The sequence below is a fragment of the Cygnus atratus genome, chromosome 2, assembly GCF_013377495.2.
Source record: "Cygnus atratus isolate AKBS03 ecotype Queensland, Australia chromosome 2, CAtr_DNAZoo_HiC_assembly, whole genome shotgun sequence".
Lineage (NCBI taxonomy): Eukaryota > Metazoa > Chordata > Aves > Anseriformes > Anatidae > Cygnus > Cygnus atratus.
In genome coordinates this window covers 52,208,019-52,226,755 of record NC_066363.1, presented here as the reverse complement: position 1 = coordinate 52,226,755, position 18,737 = coordinate 52,208,019, and the positions used below count along the sequence as shown (strand labels likewise).

Genomic DNA, 18,737 nt, shown 5'->3' with positions numbered 1-18,737 from the left:
CTCAATATTAACTCTGTATTAAGGAGTAAACTCAATTCCGTTCATTATGGAATAGGATTTTCCTCCAAGCAGGCATGCGAGAGTTAGACCCATCGGGAGGCAAAAGTTTTGACTGAACATGAGGGACCTCCTTTGTTCCATTGACACTGGCAGCTGTACTCCTCCTCTCTGCTCTGCCACGGGGCTGGGAAGATGGCACGCATCGAGGGGATCACCTCTAACCAGGGAAGGAGTGCAGCCTAGTTGCAGTGGCTCTGCTTGCATAAGGGAAAGCAGATAGAAACACCGTCTCACACGGAACTGGAGAGAGTTACCAAGAATTACATTTCTCCCCCCAAAAATCATGATCTCTCCAGCATGAATTTGAGACACAATGCTTAGCTGAATCAGGGCCTGGGAGGTGCAATTAATTTTTTTTTTTAAATGCTGTGCTGGCACATATTGGAGATTTTCTTTGGCTGAATCCAGCCATTGTGGAAAGAAGTTAGCTGTTTCCCATCCTCCTTTCTTCTGCATAGATGCCGAGAAGGTGTAGCGTTGTCCCTCCCACCTGTAGCACCAGACTGAAGACAAATAACATTTATTGAAAATGCTGTTTTAAAAGAAGATTAGCAAATGGTAGGAAGAATTCTGCACTGTTGAATTAGGAACTATATATGCTATAGGAACTGTACGGATGTATTTCACATTAGTAAGCAGAAGGGCACCCAAGGGCATGTATTAGTGGACCATTAACTTAATCCTTGTGTGCTTTTTGGGGCTAAAGGCAGAACGACTAAACAACCCAAGATGTGCATTAGTGTCTGGTGGATGAATGAATATTCTGACACTCCCTCTTGGTGATGCACTTGAAACACAAACCCTCTGCTTGAAAAGCAAACAAGCTCCCAACCTCGTTAAATTGAACTGCTTATGTATTTTACCAAATTCTTATTTTTTAATGAAAAAAAAATGTGAAAACAAAACAAAAGATGAACAATAGAATTAATAGACTGTCTCTGTTAATAATCTGTAAGATTAGTAAGTAAACCACAGATTATCTGTGAGCACTCTGTATTCTTTTTTTCTTTTCTTTTCTATAAAGGCTGTTCCATGTGAAAATGTGGCCTTTAAAAGCTACTGTTTAAAAAATAGAACCTTATTCAGATGGGAGACAATGTCCTTACATATGGCTATTGTTTGGCATGGAAGTACTATTTAGCCTTAGAGTTTATTCATTACACACTCTGAAACTCCAGGTGTGGAAACATCAGCCGCCTCGCCTCCAGAAGGGCTGGTTGTTTGCTCTCTGGCCTCCGGCAGGAAAATGTTCATCACCACAACAGTGCCATGAGAAATGTCATACCTCTGGCAACACTTTCTCAACCATTCAGTAGTATATAACTTAAAGATATTTATACTTGTGCGTTTAAAAGTTTATCTGGTAAACATTCAATAAAATATGTTAATATATGCATGTAGACTTTTTTATGTTTTTATTTTTATTTTTTTCTGAAAATTATGTGACTGTTACCTCTCCTGGGGGGAAAAATACATTGGTCCTTTTTTTTCCCCTGTGTTAACATCAGGGTTTTGAAAAAGTGTATTTTTCAGGTCATGTCCATTTCAGACCCTTCTGTAACTGATGTTTAGCAGGTACTGTTAGAGCTTGGAGAAAAAACAGCAGTTCAAACTGTCTTTCGCATGAATGTGGTGTTAAATAGGTTCCTCTACTTTGGGCTAAATTGTGTCTAATTACGTTAGCTAACGCAGTTGTCTTGTTTGCTTTTTAAATGCCTTTTGCCCTAGCCTGCACAAGGGAGATAAGGTGAACTTAGACATAATTTGAAGTGAAGAAAAGCCTTTCCATTGACTTCAGTGCCTTATGGATTGAGTCCTGTTCAATAAGAAACCTGAACAATTAATAATAAAGCTTATAAGCAACTTAGAACACATAATATTTATGAAAGTTCATCTACTTTCCTCTGTCAGGGTCTTTATTCAAGGTGTGTAACATTTCTTCAGTACTTACCAGTGACCTACTTGTCTTCTCTGTGAATAAAGTATGTTTTTGACTTCTCAGTAAAATTCCTCAGTGTCACTGTTGTTTGGTACTAAATTATTAGAGCCTTTTCACTGCCCTGGACTTGATTCTGACACATACGCTTCTTGTGTTGCTTTTGGCAGTGGAGAGGGCAAAAACTCAGGTTAACATTGTAAATGTGTGATAGAATTTCTTCCTATATTTGTCATGAAGAAATTAGCAAGTCTGAATAGTAGGCATGTGTCTAAATATTTCATTGGTGTTTGGGGAGTAAACTGCTTATTCACAGAGTATAGGAGATGTTGGGAGTTAAGGCTTAACTTCTGGTGAAGTAGAACATTGTGTCTCTCTGGACCTCAGAAGAAAATATTGCAGGTTTTTTATTCTTAAAAAAAAATTAACATAAGTAATTTGAACTATAAAATTGTACCTTTCAGTACTTTCAAAATATGTTTTCTGAACCCCCCGTTTTGTTTTTACATTAACAAAAGCTAGTTGAAACTGGTACTTTCCCTGGCTGTTTTTGGTTTTGACAAACAGTGCACTTCAATAGAAGGAACTGTTCCACTACAGTGCTTGAAATCAAGTCTAAGCCTAGATCATATCTTGACCTGTTACATCAAGAAAGCAGCTGCTTTAAGTGTAGCTTGTTTTAAAGCAGAAATAAATGGATGTTAATGGTGAGAAGGCAATGGTTTTGGCTACAGGCACTGTTTCAAATAGCTGGTTACACAGAAAAGGAAAGTTTAAAAGCCATCTTGTTAAATAAGATGTTTGTCCTTTCGCACTATAATAGTACAATAAACGAAAATGCTTTGGGTTTCTTCCTGGAAGCAGAAGGTAGAAGGAACATCTTATGCTAATGCAGATCTCCTCAACTGTGCAGACTTCTCCCGTCTAGAATATTCCTGTCTCTCTTGGGGATTTGCTCCATTGATTTAATTGGAACAGTTAATATTCCTAACCTAAATAGAGGGTAATTTATTATGACTTGAAATGGTTTTACATGGTGCAAATGCAGTCACCAGTGTAAGTTGTGAATCAGGGTAAGTCTCGAGTGCATATAAGGACTTCCAATGTAGTACTCGCTTGGATGATTTCTAGTGGGTTGTGCTGTGCGGTTCCTAATGTCTGCATTGTTCTGAAGCTTGTAGAGTTGATGCCAACAAGGCACAGTGATGTATGTAATCTGATTTGAATTAGTTGTGCAGGGAGCACTAAGAGAGAGCATCATTTGGGCTTTCCTTTTGCCTCCTGAGTTCAGCAAGGAGAAGTTTCCCTTTGCACTCAGTGCAGTTTCTGCTTATTACCCCTCCATCTGTGTAAATACCTGATCTTCGCCAGTGCTAACCTGGCAGAGGGTTGTCGACACTTTGCAAAGAGCTGATGAAACGGACAGTGACCCAGATCTTCAAATTCTTTACTGTGTTGTATTCCATACATAGCTGAGCAAAAATCCCTCTGGGAGTTGTTTTAAAATAAAGGCTTTATTTTTAATTTGAAAGTTGGTTTACATTTTGCTAGGGGCGATCGAAATGTTAAAATGGGGAGGAAGGTGGGAAAATGTTGCAGGCCAACCTACTTTTTTCAGGGTCAAAATTTAAAAAAGTTATTTACTTGTTCTTAAGTAGATCTGAGGGAAGTAAATAAGAGTCTTTTGTGTGTGTGTCTCATTAAATAAGGGAAGAGCTCCTTGATAGAGAAAACAAATTAATGTTTTGTGATTAAACTACTGAGCATAACAACCACAGCCCAAGTTAAAACTGCTTTGTACTACTTGCAAAATCAGACGCTGCCTCTGTGAGTGGGACTTCAGCAGAGCCGGGCAGTGCAACCCTTTGCTGTTGGTGCTGCCAGTGCAGGATCTCTGCTTGCTGTGTGTCTGCTGAAGAGAGAAAGGGAGAAGGACTTGTCCTGATGAACTTTCCTCTCCAGGCAGTATCAAGACTTGATTCATAAGGGTGTGAAAGGAAGTAAGGCCTATTCAGTTCTCTTGATTGCCTCCTTGCATCTCCTTTGAAAGCCTGAGAATAGGTGGAGCGGTGAGTTTCCCTTTCCACTGTGGTAGCCAGTGTTTAAAAACAGGGGAGTTGTTCTTCCTTGGCTCCTGGTTACTGCACTGCCCAAGTTACAAGGAACAGTCTGCCCCTGTGTAAACTGAACTCAATTATTTCCAACTCTTTCATTTTCCTTCCTTTGCTCTTTTGTCTCGCATAGCAATAGCACCCCCGGTTATTGTACTGTAGTGGGCAATCTTTTGGGACACTTGGCAAGGGTCCAGCTGGAGCCTTTTGTGGTAGCGAGCTTTCAAAATTTTGCTTTTTTTTTTCTATGGATATTTTTACTTCAGGCGAAAGCTGATGTTCTTAGTGAGACCTGCCAGTATTCGTGTGCTCTACAAGAGTACTTTAAATGAAGCAGTTGCCTGTGATGCATAGAAAACCAGAACTTACTTCAACTCCTACCAGTCTGATAAGTCTCAAATCAATGTCTTTTCATGAGAGGAGAGTCCTAGATTCTCATTTTGTTCAGAGGTTTAATTGTAACCTTAACCCAGTGTTTTTTATTAAAAAAAAAAGAAAAGAAAAAGAAAAAACACCTAAAACTTGTCCTGTAGCATTTCTTGTTGCATTGAATAATTTCTTATCCGAGAGTATGAAATGTCTTGCTTTCTGGCGTGCTCGTGCTCTTTCTCTTTTGGCCCTTTGCCACCTGCCTTGTTGCCAGTTCGCTTCCTCCCCAGGTTTCCATCCTGTGCTGAACCCCTGGGTGTGTGCAGTCAGGCAGGACAGGGGTGTTTGGGATGGGCTCCCAGACGGGGCTGAAAGAATTGCATGGAGATGAGCATTTAGACTCTGATGCCAAGCAGGAGGAGATAAGCACCTCATTGCCCAACCATGCTGCCTGAAAGCTGTCTTTACCATTGAACGTAAATGAAATTAGCAGCAGAAGGGACGGGCTGTGTGTGCCCGGAGCTGTGTTCAGGGAGCCGGACCTCGGCTGTGAAGAGGCCGCATAGGAGGAAGAGTGGGGCTGGAGGAAGCCAGTGGGGAGGGCTGGCACAGTGAGGTCAGGTTTTCAATAGAAGAAAGGGATGCTTTCAGCACCAACTCTGCTACCTATTGAAATCTGTGATAAAACTCCTAACTCTGCTCCCACTGTCATCAAAAAGGCCGATTTTTAATACATGGGAAATTCTGGGCTCAATAGAGCTGCACTTCAACAGTTTGTTGAAAGCAAGAGCAAGCACAAAAAGGCCTCAGAAAACTACACAATTCACTCAAGTGGCTCTTACCCTTACAGCATTGAGACTCGCTGTTTTAATTTAGTCATAATGAAGTAAAATTTAAAGTAGTTGCCAATGCTCACCCAGCTAGAGAAAAGCAGATGACTCCCTTTGTTTTCAGAACTCTGTTTAGATTTTAAGCTGTCCTGGGGAGACTGGGCAATACTGAAATGATGTCTTGTGGGTTTTGTGTAATTCCGTTGGTTGGCTTCATTCTTTGCTGAAGCTGCTGAACTTCACTCTTTTTGACTCGTTTGATTAAGTTATTTGTTTTCCAAGAGTGTTTCAGCTAACTTCTGATGAACAGGTGAAGAGTTTTCCAGGAAGCTCTCTGTGTTAGTCATACTAAAGTATCCATGAAAGTACTTTCATATTAAAAATACTTCACACCCTGAATTCAGAAGCTGAATGAGGACAGTACTTTGACCACAGAACTGATTCACTAGACTACGAGTATGGTTTGTGAAGATGTGTCAGTGTTTCCCAGTTAGCTGAAAAATCCTTTGATTTCTTCAATTATAAGTTTTTTAAGCACCTTCGAACACTTAAATCTGGACAACAGTGGCATTGGTTTAGGTCAAAAATTGATCCAAAAATCAGCTTCAAAATGCAATTTTAATTTCATTTGATTTGAGATCTTAATATAGTGATTTGTTATCTTCCAAATGGATATATTCTCTGCTATTATTTTTTCCAACTGCAAAAGCAGAGGTATTTACGAGATTGAATATGTATTGAATTTTTCTGTCTTTGTATTTCTTCTCATGAGTGCCTTGCAACACAACCCAGAAGGATAGCAAGGGCCAATTTCTACTCCAGTGAGAGCAAAATTTTGCCTTTACAGTAATCTGAAGGTCCACTGGGGGCTACTGGAGGTGAGGGTTGAGAACCCTTCATTTCAAAGCTGTCAGGTCTGTGTTGTTTCACAGGGCTCCAAATGATCAGGTCTTCTACTGGTATTAGTCCAGGTTTATTTTTAGGAAAAGAATAAGTCATTTAGACATAAATTTTTTCAGTGCTGGTCTGATCTGCACTCTGCAATGTTATGAATGGATCAAATAAGAGATTTATCTCATATTTTGAATTCAGCAAACATTTGGCTTCTCAAATATCTGACAAGTTTTGTTCGAACCCCTCCTTACACTGTATGCAGGTTTGGTTATTAGTTTTAAATACTTGGTTATTTCACATGGACTGGAGAGCAGAGCATTTATCCGTTGAGGCTAAGTTAGCTTAATTATGGTAGTGCCCAAAATGTATTGACAAAGCCTGATTGTCTATGCCAACTAGATTGTTAACTTTAGTTCCCAGTGGGCTTGTGCATGTCTAAGGCAAATTCCAATAGCAGTGGCATTAACTGTCTTAGTCCAGGAAAAGAAAAAAAAAAAAAAAAAAGAAAAAATACATTTTTTACATGAAGAAAAAATGGAAAACAGACTGGCTTTTTTGTTCCCGAGAGCTAACTGGCTCCTACCATAAAGACTGGGAGACATGAATGAGCAATCGTTTGTTTGGACTGTATTCTTGTGCATGAACAACAGACTTCAGTTTCCAAGGCTGGCTAGCTGTCATCCTTCATTACATTAAACAAACATGAAATAAAACAAAGAGGTTGAAGTAAATACAGAACCCCAAAAGAAGGCTTTCCTGTGCATGGTAAGAAGGACTTGGGCTGAACTACTGTGCCGTGTGGTTGAAATAGGAGAGACCAAGAACTACTTTATACTTTGAAGAAGGAAGTCTAAGTGTGAAGAAATGTGGTGGTGAAAAGTATGCAGAAAAAGAAGGTGGATTTGAGAGCTGGATCAGGAGAGCAGACAAGTAGAACAGGGTGCTTATTAAATTTTCTCAAGTCTCTAATTGTTTCTAATGATTTTTCTGTTTGTTTCTCATTTCAGATTGCCTGTTTGGTGCCTGTTGACCAGTTTCAGTTGTACAAGAGGCTGAAGTTTGAACGTGGTATGAGCCCTTTTTGTTTCTATTACCTCGAGTTTTAAAGTGTCAGTAGAGGCAGCAATATGACATATTGCAGACCACTCTGCCTTAAGACAAAGCATGCTGGGTGAGTTAAGGAAGAGATGGAGAAGATGTCATTGTTTTGAAATATACATCCACGAGGATCTTCAAAACTTCTAGGAGATACAGATCCTGCTGTCTGATAGAAACTTTTGCAAGCATCCCTAGAAGAGATTTTTCTCACGGAGAAGCCTTGTGTGTATTCTTCTAGTATGTTTAATTTTTTTTTTCCCTGAGGGATAATTGGACCCCTCATTACTGAGTAAGGCATAGTAGTAAGGAGTCTTGAAACTGAAGATCTTACTGGTGCCAAGCTTTGGTATGTCAGAGATCAGCATTCTGCTTCAGGAGACGATTCCTTGCCAAGGCTGAAGAAGACACTTGATAGTCAGAAAGATGAGATCCCGTGCTGATTTTGAAGACTGACACCAACTTGAAAGCCCAGCTGGAAGTTGTAGTATTTTTCAAAGAATTTGGATTGTGGTAGCTTGCAGAGTAGGGTATCTGGGACTGATCAGCTCTAACTCTGTCTTCAAGCTTTCCTCTGAAGTCTATATTTGTGCTCTGCTTTATATGCATGCTTAGATGCAGAGGAATTGGGAATAAGAATGAAAATGCAGAGGTTCATAAAAGTTAGGTATATTAATGCACTTAAAAAAAATGGTCAGATAGAAGAATATATGGGTTTTTACTGAATCTCATCTGGACTGAAGTTCAGTGAGATGACCATGAAGTACAAAACCAACAAAATAAGTACACCCAAGTGTGCCCCAGAGGTCATGGGCAGATGCAGATTGTAGCTGTGGTTTGCAGGTACTCAGGACAAAGAACAACAAAAAAATCTCAAACTCAGCTTTCACTTTTGATTTCTTTCTCCCATTCTACCTTCTTCTTGTTTACCCTTAATTCCTTAGGAAGTCCTTCTAGTTCATAACCCAAGCAGTGGCTTGTCTACAGCCCTAGAAAGTAGAAATCACAGCTTGTTAAATAACATATTAAGGGGTTAAGAAAGTGAGGCATTCTTGCAATACATTAATCTCTTTTACATAAAACCTTTTTTTTAGCTGAAGACTGTGAAACTAATGATTTCCTGGTATCTCTTCCTCTACAACTAGCCAAAGCTGAACTCATGATCTTTTGTCCAACTCCCTGTTACATTTTTTTTTTTTTACTGCCTCCCACTCTCAGAAACCTGGAACTTGTCTGTTTTTTAAATCCTCCTTCCCTTTTCCTTCTTGCCTAAGTCTTGCAAATCCTCCTCCACCTCCACTGCCTTTTTTCATGATGTTTTTAGATCTGTCCTTTCTCCTCTATGATGAGTAAACTGGCATCCAAGCAGCAGGCTTAAACCGAGACTTTTGACCTCGCGTGCCCCAGCAATAAAGTGAACTTACTGATGCCTGGGAACACAACCTGCTAACTCAAGTTGTGTCCTGGACACCAGCACTAATGCCACCCCCAGCCAGGACCTTTCGCTTGTCCCAGGTTTAGCATTGCCCCCTAAGGCTGACCTTTCTACACTTACCAGTTGAACCTGGCTTGCGGGCTTCTGCTGGCTGAAGCTCTCTTCTTAGACCTGACAACAGCCCAGCAAAGCTTGCCTACCCAAACCAGCAGCAATGCCGACTTGATGGTCCTTTTGTGAATCTAGCAAGAAGCCTTGATGATGGCAGCTGCTGGGTCCAGCTTCTGACCCGGTGTCTGCTCAGGGACTCCCGACAAATGAGATCTGATGCACAGCTTGTGCCTCTGTCGGCATAAGTGAAACCCAGCCCTTTCCAAACCTCGTGCTACCCAAAGCCCAGGCTGCTACTGCCTAGCTCTTGCCTCTCCCACAGACTCCTGCCAACCACAACCACTGTGTAGCCTCACGATCTCTTTTCACACGAGCCCTAAGGCAAACTCAGCTGCAGCTCCTTGACCTGCCAGCAAGTGTAGTCCATTGGTCTTTGCATTCAGCCATAGGCCTTTCCCTAAAAACACGTGAACTCCAGTCAGGATGCAGCTCAATGGCCAGAGCTGATGTCAGCCAAGCCAAGTACACCTTCAGAGGACCACGGATTCACTGGAATTATGTAATGATAGAGAATACCTCAGAGAACTGAAATTCAGTGTAATAGTAGCGTGGCTGTAGTCAGCCTTTCAAGTTCATTTAAAAATGAAGAAAAAATTTACATATGAAATATTTTGAGCTCCCTTTTCTTCCTGGTCCTCAGTTTTTTTCTTCAGATCAGGCACTAGGGAAAGGCTAGCTGGAGTTAGCTAGGGTTGTTTTTTGCTGCATGGTAAGGGAAAGAAATAGAAAGCAATGTGTTTTCCAGATGTTGCGTCTGAAGTGTACTGTCCTCTTTTCCACATTTGCAAATACAATAGGCCAAATTCTGATTCTTAAAATAGGCAGGTACTAGGCTGTCCTTCGTTACTTTTGCTCTGATCAACAAAACCCAATATTCAAACCCTTCCACTTGCTATATTTAGACCCTTCTGCTCCCAGCTTTATTCTGTTGAGATACGGGCTGTCTGTCCTCCATCTTGCTTTGGTTTCCCCTTTGCTTTACTAGAAATGCTGGACATAAGTAACCAACTGCATGGGTAAGTCTTTCTGCTCTTGCTCTGTGGTCTTTTCTCACCAGTCTTCAGGTGATTGGTAAAGCCAGTGCTTCTCATCCTTACAGACATTTTTTGTTAAGAGATTAATTTTGAGAAAAATTTTGAAGACATGAAGAACTTAGACATCCAAAAGCTGTTTTCCCCATCTTTGCTAGCTGTTTTAATACTATATGTTTCCTCTCTATTACCTTATTTCTAAGAAATTGGACAGATAATATTGGGTTAAAAGGCTGTGAGAAGTAACTGGCATACAATTTGATGTCTATATGCAATTGCATAGTCTGATACTGAAAGCACTGAAAATATTCAGTCCTCTTGTGTTCTTTGTGTTCTTAGTATGCAAATGTTTCCAGGCTTTAAACCAAGCTTTCCTACGTATCTAGAACTTATCAGGACCTAGTCACAGGGCTTCTGTGCAATCTGTCTTAATAGAAGAAACAGGAATTGCTGTATGTCTGTTTAGGATGGGGTTGTTGTGGCCATCAGAAATAACAAAATAGTGGAATAGGATGTGGTTAGGACACACGCGGTGTATTTCTGTTTCTCTGACAGTTGCCCAATAGACATAGTGAAAGATGGTGAGAACCTCCTTTTTATGCCTGACTGAAAAGCAGTGCATTAAAAGACAGGTGTTCCTAATATTTTGTGGAGTGCACGGGGCCACCTTTTCGGTAGGTACCTCTTCTAAGCCAGAAATTCTTCATTCTTCAGAGTGCTGCATTTTTTGTACTCATTTTGCAGATGCCTCTGTTTGCATCACACATCTCACCTGCTTGCTTGTGTATTGTGTGAAAACTGGCCAGATCCCTGCCTCTTACTGGCACGGTCTGGGGAAGCTTTCCTCCTGAGAGTGGAATGAGCGTGGCTGAACTGGCTGTGAGGAAGCAGGGAAAAGGCTCAAGAGAGAAATAGCCCTAACCAAAAGACTGAACATCTTGTCAGAGTAAAATGATAGCCTCTTTCCTTTTTTTGGCTGCTCCTTTTTATTTTATTTTTTTTCTGGTTTTGCTTGTACTCCATGGTAAAGCAAACAGTATGAGACAGCATGGATTGCAAAACACCATCTGTAGGTTCTTTGTAAAATGAAGGAAGTGGGAGAGGAGGGAGTTTCATTTTATGCATCACATCTTACTGCAAAAAACTTGTAAAAATCAGTAAGACTTACAACCCTTTGCCCAGTGGATGTCAAAACCAGACATCCTGTCTTTCATCCAAAACGAGGATATGAGAATTTAGGTTTCCAAAGTTGAGCATGCTATCTGCAGGAACTGCAGTTTTTTTCTCATTTTAACTGTTGTTTATCAACAGAAAACATATGGAACCTATTGTGGGAAGACTTAAATGCAATAGTCAATAATAGGGCATGGTCTTACCCAGTTCAGAGCATCATCTCTGAAGGAAGCTACAGAAATAATGAGTTCTCAGGAAGGATGCTATTTAAAAATGCTTGGATGGCTTGTCCACCCCTGTCTCTTTCTTCTCCCCACAAATGAAGCTACAAACTGTCTTTTTCTGGCTTTAATTCAGTTCAAAGCAAAATGTTTATTTGCTTTTGCTGGTAGAGGAAGCACGTGTAAGAGAATAAGGGGAAAGAAGGTAACTAGATTCATGGAATGGCTGGAAAAGAAGGTAGGTGGTACAGGTGTTCTTCTGGCACTGCCTAAATTATAGATTAAAGCCTTTGCCATGGATGCGGAAAGTCTCCACATCTGTCAGAGGACTCTGACACAGATTAATATATTACCTGTAGTTGCAATAACTACATGGAGGGATGGAAAATAGAGGAATGTAGCAAAGCCCTGACTTAGTGTCCCATATGACAGTGACCGATATGCCTACTTTAAATATGGGAGACTACGTGCTAGTCTTTGTTGAAAGAGGTTCAAACCCGTGTCTCTTGACTGCCTTGCCTGGTAGTCAGATCATGGCCCAGGTGAGTATTATCCCTGCCACCACTGTGCACCCAGATTGTAGTAGCATCAATGGAAACTGAAAGCCAGACACAGGACTATGTGATAGCCTGACCCAGAGGACACCTTCAGAAAAGAAAGGGTCTCAGCTTGTCTTGAGCAGAGGAGTTGAATGAAATTCTCTCCTACATGCTTGCTCTCAAATATTAAATAGAAAAAAGGTGTTAGTGGTTACTCCTCTGCTGGTGGCTTTGCTAACATGATCATTAAAATGTGGCTTCTTCTCTAAGTATCTGTCAAGAATCACCCTGAATGTGTGAATAGTTTTATGATAAACCAAGTCGTATTTTGGTGTGGGTTTACTGTTCACCCCAAAAGACACCTCCAAAATTATCAGGAAACTCTGAGCTACCAGTGGATTAGGCTGAAGTTAGTTTGTTTCAGTTAGGGAGGGAGATTGCCTGTAAGGGTTTTTGTTTGTTTGTTTTCCCATAGCTTTGAATCATAGAATGGTTTGGATTGGAAGGGACCTTAGAGATGATCTAATTCCAACCCCCCTGCCATGGGCAAGGACACCTCCCACTAGATCAGGTTGCTCAGCGCCCCATCCAACCTGGCCTTGAACACCTCCAGGGATGGGGCATCCACAGCTTCTCTGGGCAGCCTGTGCCAGTGCCTCACCACCCTCTGAGTAAAGAATTTCTTCCTTATATCTAACATAAACCTACCCACTTTTAGTTTAAAGCCATTATCCCTTGTCCTATCACTCCAATCCCTGACAAAGAGTCCCTCCCCAGCTTTCCTGCAGGCCCCCTTTAGGCACTGGAAGGCCGCTATAAGGTCTCCCCGGAGCCTTCTCTTCTCCAGGCTGAACAACCCCAACTCCCTCAGCCTGTCTTCATAGGAGAGGTGCTCCAGCCCTTCATCATCTTTGTGGCCCTGCTCTGGACTTGTTCTAGTATGTCCACGTCCTTCTTGTGCTGGGGTCCCCAGAGCTGAATGCAGTGCTCCAGGTGGGTTCTCACTAGAGTAGATGGGGAGAATCACCTCCCTCAACACCCCCAGGTTCTTCTCAGGGCTGCTCTCAATCCATTCTCTGCCCAGTCTGTATTTGTGCTTGGGATTGCCCCAACCCAGGTGCGGGACCTTGTGCTTGGCCTTGCTGAACTTCATGAGGTTCGCACAGGCCACCTGTGAAGAAGCTGGAAGTTTTCAAGTTGAACACAGATGTTTGACATACTGGAAAAGAACTCAGTTTCTAAAGTACATTAGGTTACGAAGGTTGTGGGATGTCTTCCCCAGGCGTTGATGCATGTGTACTTTTATCTATTTACTGCTTATGTTTTATTTTTCTACTGTTTATGTATCTACTGCTTTACTTCTTTGAACACAATTCTAGTTGTATGGTTTCTAGTTTCTAGATGTCTGGATGCTGAATTGATACCATTGTTTATCATGCTGGCTGGAGCATCTGCTAGATACCCATCCACCAGCCCCCTGCAAGGTGGGCTACCAGCAACCTCCTGCAAAGAAGCAATGCAGACAGGAGTGTGCACAGCAGGAAATGCCTTCGACTGTTTCAGCAAAATTTGCCAGAGAACATATGTCAGGGGCCCTTGTGTGGCCTTTTGTTTGTTTTTACCTGCTGGAAGTAGAGAAGAACTCTGTAATGGCTTTTTAGATCTCACAGTCAGGGATTTCCATGCTTTACTGAGGCATTCCCCACATCCATTTTCATTGGTGGTCCCAGAGAGCTCCCAGGGAGGGAGGAGATGCAGGGTGGGAGTGTTTGGCTGGGCTGCATTGACTTGAGCAGTGTGAAGTGAACACACAGTGGACAACCCTAACAGTGGATGTGATTCATCTGGGTTTCTGCTGCAAGTCCAAAGTCCTCAGATAAAGGTTGGGGAGCAAGAGAAAGAATCAACATTTATCATTTGCTACCATGTGCCAATGTTTCCACTCATGAACTTACATTGACTATTGTTATAATTGGACACCTGACAAATACTGATCATATAATAAAGTGAGTATTAATCACTTAAAAGAGCGTGGGGGAAATAAGGTACAGAAAGTGACTTGATCTTAATTTAATGACAGTTCTCCTGCTATTTACATGAGCGATGCGACATGGTTTCCACATGTGAAAGACAAAATGGTACATGCTTCTCAGAAAGCATTAGTTGTCTTCATCTTTTGTACCCTCCTATAAAGGCAAAGAATATGTCCCTTGTAGTATGTTGCTGTTTTTGTGATGCTTCCAGTGCAGCTGCTGTTGCAGAATACCATTTCAGACCTGCCTGAAGAAAAGTAGGCTCAAAAGCCCGTGAGCACAGGTGCAGAGAGCCTCAACTTCCCCATGCCCATGCAGAACTGGGTCTTGCATACCTAGACATGTCACTGGAATGAGAAGGGGACCATATGACCAGTTTTATTTCTGTCTCTGTTACGTTTCAGAAGTCCACTTGGACCCCGAGAGAACATGGTGCCCTGCGGCTGACTGCCAGACGGTGTGCTGTATTGGGCCGAGCGAGCCAGGAGTGCCGGTGCCAGTGGAGTGTCCAGCTTGCCACCTGACGTTCTGCTCCTCTTGCAAGGAGACGTGGCACCCACAGCGCCTGTGCCCAGAAAACCAAACTACTCTGGTACCAACAGAGCAGGGGTAAGAGAGGAACCCACAGGAGTCATGTGGTCTTTTGGTTTGATTTGGCATGAAGTGCTCACTCTGTGTCTAACGTCAGTTTCATGGAACTGCTTCCATCTGGTTTCTTAGGTGCATCTCTGATACTATCCACCTCTGCTGGTGTTCCCTAAATATAATTCCAATCTAATGATTATTTTAAATTATACATTTCCTTTTTTAAAAAAATCTTAATATTATTTGGGTTCTTACCAAATTTTGGGATGCCACTGACACTTCTGAAAGGTGAAATCCACCAGGGCTTTCAGTCCTCCTAAAGACCTTGTTTGCATGGTAGAAGTATGACATGTACCTGTACAAAACATCCAGTACACTAATATTCTGGGATCCAAACTTTGCTTGTACTGTGATTAAGAAATTACCTCTGCTTTATATTTACAGAATTTCTACATAGAAAAATCTTAACTTTTATGAAGAGTGGGTGTGCAGTGTCCCATTTGGTGGGAGAAATATGATTTAAGTTAATTTTACGTAGGTGCAAATAACCCACAGGTCAGGTTGCATAAGGCATTAATCTATAGAAGGAAAACACTTATTTGTTTAGATTATATAATGTCTGTGGCCATCCATCTTTGTTTTCTGAATCAGATAAAGTTCAGTCATGTATATTCAAAGTTTCCTATTGCTTTTTGTAAGAAATTAAAGACTTAAAACCTAAAGATTCTGCTTGCTAGAGACTTCATCAGATATGAGTTGCCAAAGATGTCTCACCATAATTTCTCTCGCCCAGGTTTGATCCTTGGCTTTGGTGGAATTTAAGTTATTCTGTTTAGGCAAGGACAATGCCATGAGTTGCATAGCCCAGTTCTGTTAATGTGTTGTGGAAGCACTCTTACCAAGTGCTGATTTTTAATGCTGTAGGTGATATGTTGGTGGGTATAGTCAGTGTTGGCTTTATTTAGCATGAAAGACCAAGAGAATAGCCTTTCAACTTTACATGATATAAAATCCTTCACTTATTACTGAGTATACTTTGGTGTATTCTGAATATAATAAGCCTCGCATTAAGTGCATTAAAACAATAACATTAGATGCTCTGAATAGTAAGTACAATACACATTAGGTAGTGAATCTGAGTATCACCTATAATTATATTTACATTTCACTCTAATGTTTCCTTACTCTTCTAGATCACTTATTGGAACAGAGACAGAGGCACCAATTAAGCAGTGCCCAGTTTGTCGGATCTACATTGAGAGGAACGAGGGCTGTGCTCAGATGATGTGCAAGAACTGCAAACACACGTTTTGCTGGTACTGTCTACAGAACTTGGATGTAAGTGCTGCAGATCAAAAATAGATAAAGGGTAACCGGGGTAACCCATAGAAGCTTCCCAACAACTCCTAGATGTTCTAGTGAATCTCCTGGCTTATTTCAGCTTCTAACGTAGAAGCATAGAATGCTTTGGGTTGGAAAGGACCTTAAAGATCATCTAATTCCAATCCCCCTGCCATGGGCAGGGACCCCTTCCACTAGTCAAAGGAACTTCATTCACTTCATTCTTTTCTTCTCACTAATAAAAGTACTATCCAGTGCTTTTATTTATATCAACATCCTTCTTCCATAAAGGATTATAGCCATATCCAGAGGTCCCGTGGTAGGTCTTTGAGGGAACTGGGACAGATTGGTTACTTTCTGGAGGTCCATTATAGCACTGCCCTTCACTGATTTCCTGTTCCCATGCAGAAGCCAAAAACAGTTTGAGAGTCAGGGAAATAAGTTTCTCATGCTTGCTCCAACTGCAAGGATCACAGCCTGTCCAAAAAATGGTATGGTACTGGGTGAAGGCAGTTGTTTCAAGGGAGGGTACATTAAGAGCTCGTATAAACTTGGTCTTCTTTGCTAGTCCATCTCTAGTGCTGTGTTGCTGAAGAGAATGATTAGTTAGTAGGCTTGAGGATAAAACTGTTGCATTATCAACATGGGTTATGAAATGCAGGTGGCTAATTATTTCTCAAGTGATACCAACTAGTCTCAACTTTTGTGGACCTTAAGTTTTCTGGTAGGATTAAGAGTACAAGAAGTAATGTATTTGTATATGTGACTGCTTCCCTTTTTGGCACAGTCATTAATAACAACGGTGAGAATGTGAAAATAACTTTACCAGCACTTGAAATAAAATATCAAAAGATGCACGACTTTTCTTCTTTTTTTTTATACTCCTCAGCTAGCAAACAACGAGACTTCCTCATTCTTCAGCCTTCCTTTTCTCAGAATGCTTAGCAAGTTTCACTTAATGTTATGTCCCATTTTTGGATGCAGGAGTGTGCTTTTTCGACATCAGACTGATGGCTTGCCTCAGAGTACATATGGTACACAATGAATGCTTAAAACTTTGCTGAACTGGAAGACCATCAGATTCTCCCTTTCTGCAGACATGTCCTTACAAAGTTTTAGTCTGTTCAAGAGGACAAAGAAAAAAGAAACCATAGCTGTCCGATTCAAATGTAGTTTTTCTAAATGAGCAGGGTTAAGGGAAATCCAGATTTGGATGTGGGTAATACCTGCAGAGCTGAAGAGTAAGGCTAAAGAATGAAAGAGGAAGCAGCATTAGGTCACAGCACAGCTGGCAAGGGTAGAGTAATGTGGAGCATTAGTCATCTTCTGAAGAAAAAATAGATACTTTAGTAATATTGGGAAAAACAAAAAGAAATGGCGATTTCTATTTTTTTATAAAAACAAAAAGAAACAGGGATTTCTGTTTATTTTATATTTTATTTTATTTATTTCATTTTATTTTCAATTTTCCTGTTAAGCCTAGTAAGAAAAATGACTTGAAGGGACAGCAGAACAGAAGGTAGAAGTACCTAAGGAAGATGATACCTGAGACTGCTAACTTTCAGAAATGTCTTGATTATAGGCCCCTTTAGCATCACCAAATTACAGACTAGGTAATTTTGTCATAAATGCAATGCAGATATAGTTGTCCAAAGCTTTTTAGAAGTGGAGGAAGGAAGATGCTATACAATATTTTGGATTCCAAATACACTACACTTTTTGGAACTGCAAGAAGGTTTTCCAGATAATTATTTGGAAGGTAGGTGAATTTCCCTGCCAGCAGCAGGTAATTTTACAGCAGTGTCAGGGAAGTTGTATTTCCAGTCCAGTCTTGAACATGTCCCTGCATGTCCCCATACTGTAACCTTCTCTTACAGCTTCTTCTTTTGTTTTTTAGAACGACATCTTCTTAAGACATTACGACAAAGGCCCTTGCAGAAATAAGCTAGGCCACTCACGTGCTTCAGTGATGTGGAACAGGACACAGGTGTGTTTCTAGTCAGCTGAACAGAGCAATCATGCATGTGTTAAGCAGAGATTTTACCCTTCAGTGAAGGACCAATATGGTTATTTTCATGCTTTCAACTATTTTTGTGGCTTACCCCATGCTTATGAATGCACATGTATTTTATTTTCCACATTAGCTAAATACATATTTTTCCCCGCTATGTCTTTCAGGTTGTAGGGATCCTCGTTGGACTAGGTATCATAGCATTGGTGACCTCTCCCTTGCTGCTTGTGGCATCTCCATGCATCATCTGCTGCATTTGCAAATCTTGCCGAAGCAAAAAGAAAAAACACAGTCTGCCAGCAACCTAACTCTGCGTCTGTTTGAGCCTCTGTCTGTATAGCATATGTTTGTGAGAAAGCGCAGTGGTTGTATTTTGGTGCCATACCTACCAAATAATGCTCCCTTTTTTTTTGCCAATTCTTGGGATAAGTGCCTATTCTCTACAGGCTACTCTATCACTTACAAGTTGCAGTGTGGAAAAAGTCTAGATAATAGTGCAGTACATACGGTATAGGTTTTTTGCTTTCTAAAAGAAAAACAGGACGCCGATCGGTAGTTCATACCCTTAAGTATGAGCCAGCTCTTGAGATTGCTAGAAGATTGCCACCTTCCATCAACTGCACGAGTTGATCCTGCAGTATTATTCTGCCTTTGCAGACCCAACTGTTACTGTCATGCTATCTGTTGGTTCTTGGTGACAGTCGGATTTTTCAGAAAGTTTTGGGTATTTTACAACGGGGAGAGGGAAAAGCTTGATAAAGGTCTTCTGCCTGCTAGCTTGTGTCCCATTAGAGGTAAAAAACTGTTAAGAAAATATATTGACAGTTTCCTGTCAACTGGCTTCCATGGCATTTCTTTCAGCATTGAAATCAATGGGATTCATATTACTGATCTCAATTACA

At 41.0% G+C, this 18,737-nt stretch overlaps 1 protein-coding gene across 1 annotated transcript in view; it reads left to right on the top strand.

The window, feature by feature from the left end:
* The window catches only part of RNF144B (ring finger protein 144B), an 82,776-nt gene extending 64,633 nt beyond the window's left edge, over positions 1-18,143 (top strand). Inside the window, exons 4-8 of the mRNA XM_035549880.2 lie at positions 7,208-7,268; positions 14,303-14,507; positions 15,677-15,821; positions 17,722-17,811; positions 18,003-18,143. Coding sequence (XP_035405773.1) covers positions 7,208-7,268; positions 14,303-14,507; positions 15,677-15,821; positions 17,722-17,811; positions 18,003-18,143 — 642 coding nt within the window. The remainder of the gene's footprint in view (positions 1-7,207; positions 7,269-14,302; positions 14,508-15,676; positions 15,822-17,721; positions 17,812-18,002) is intronic.
* Positions 18,144-18,737: the final 594 nt, after the last annotated feature.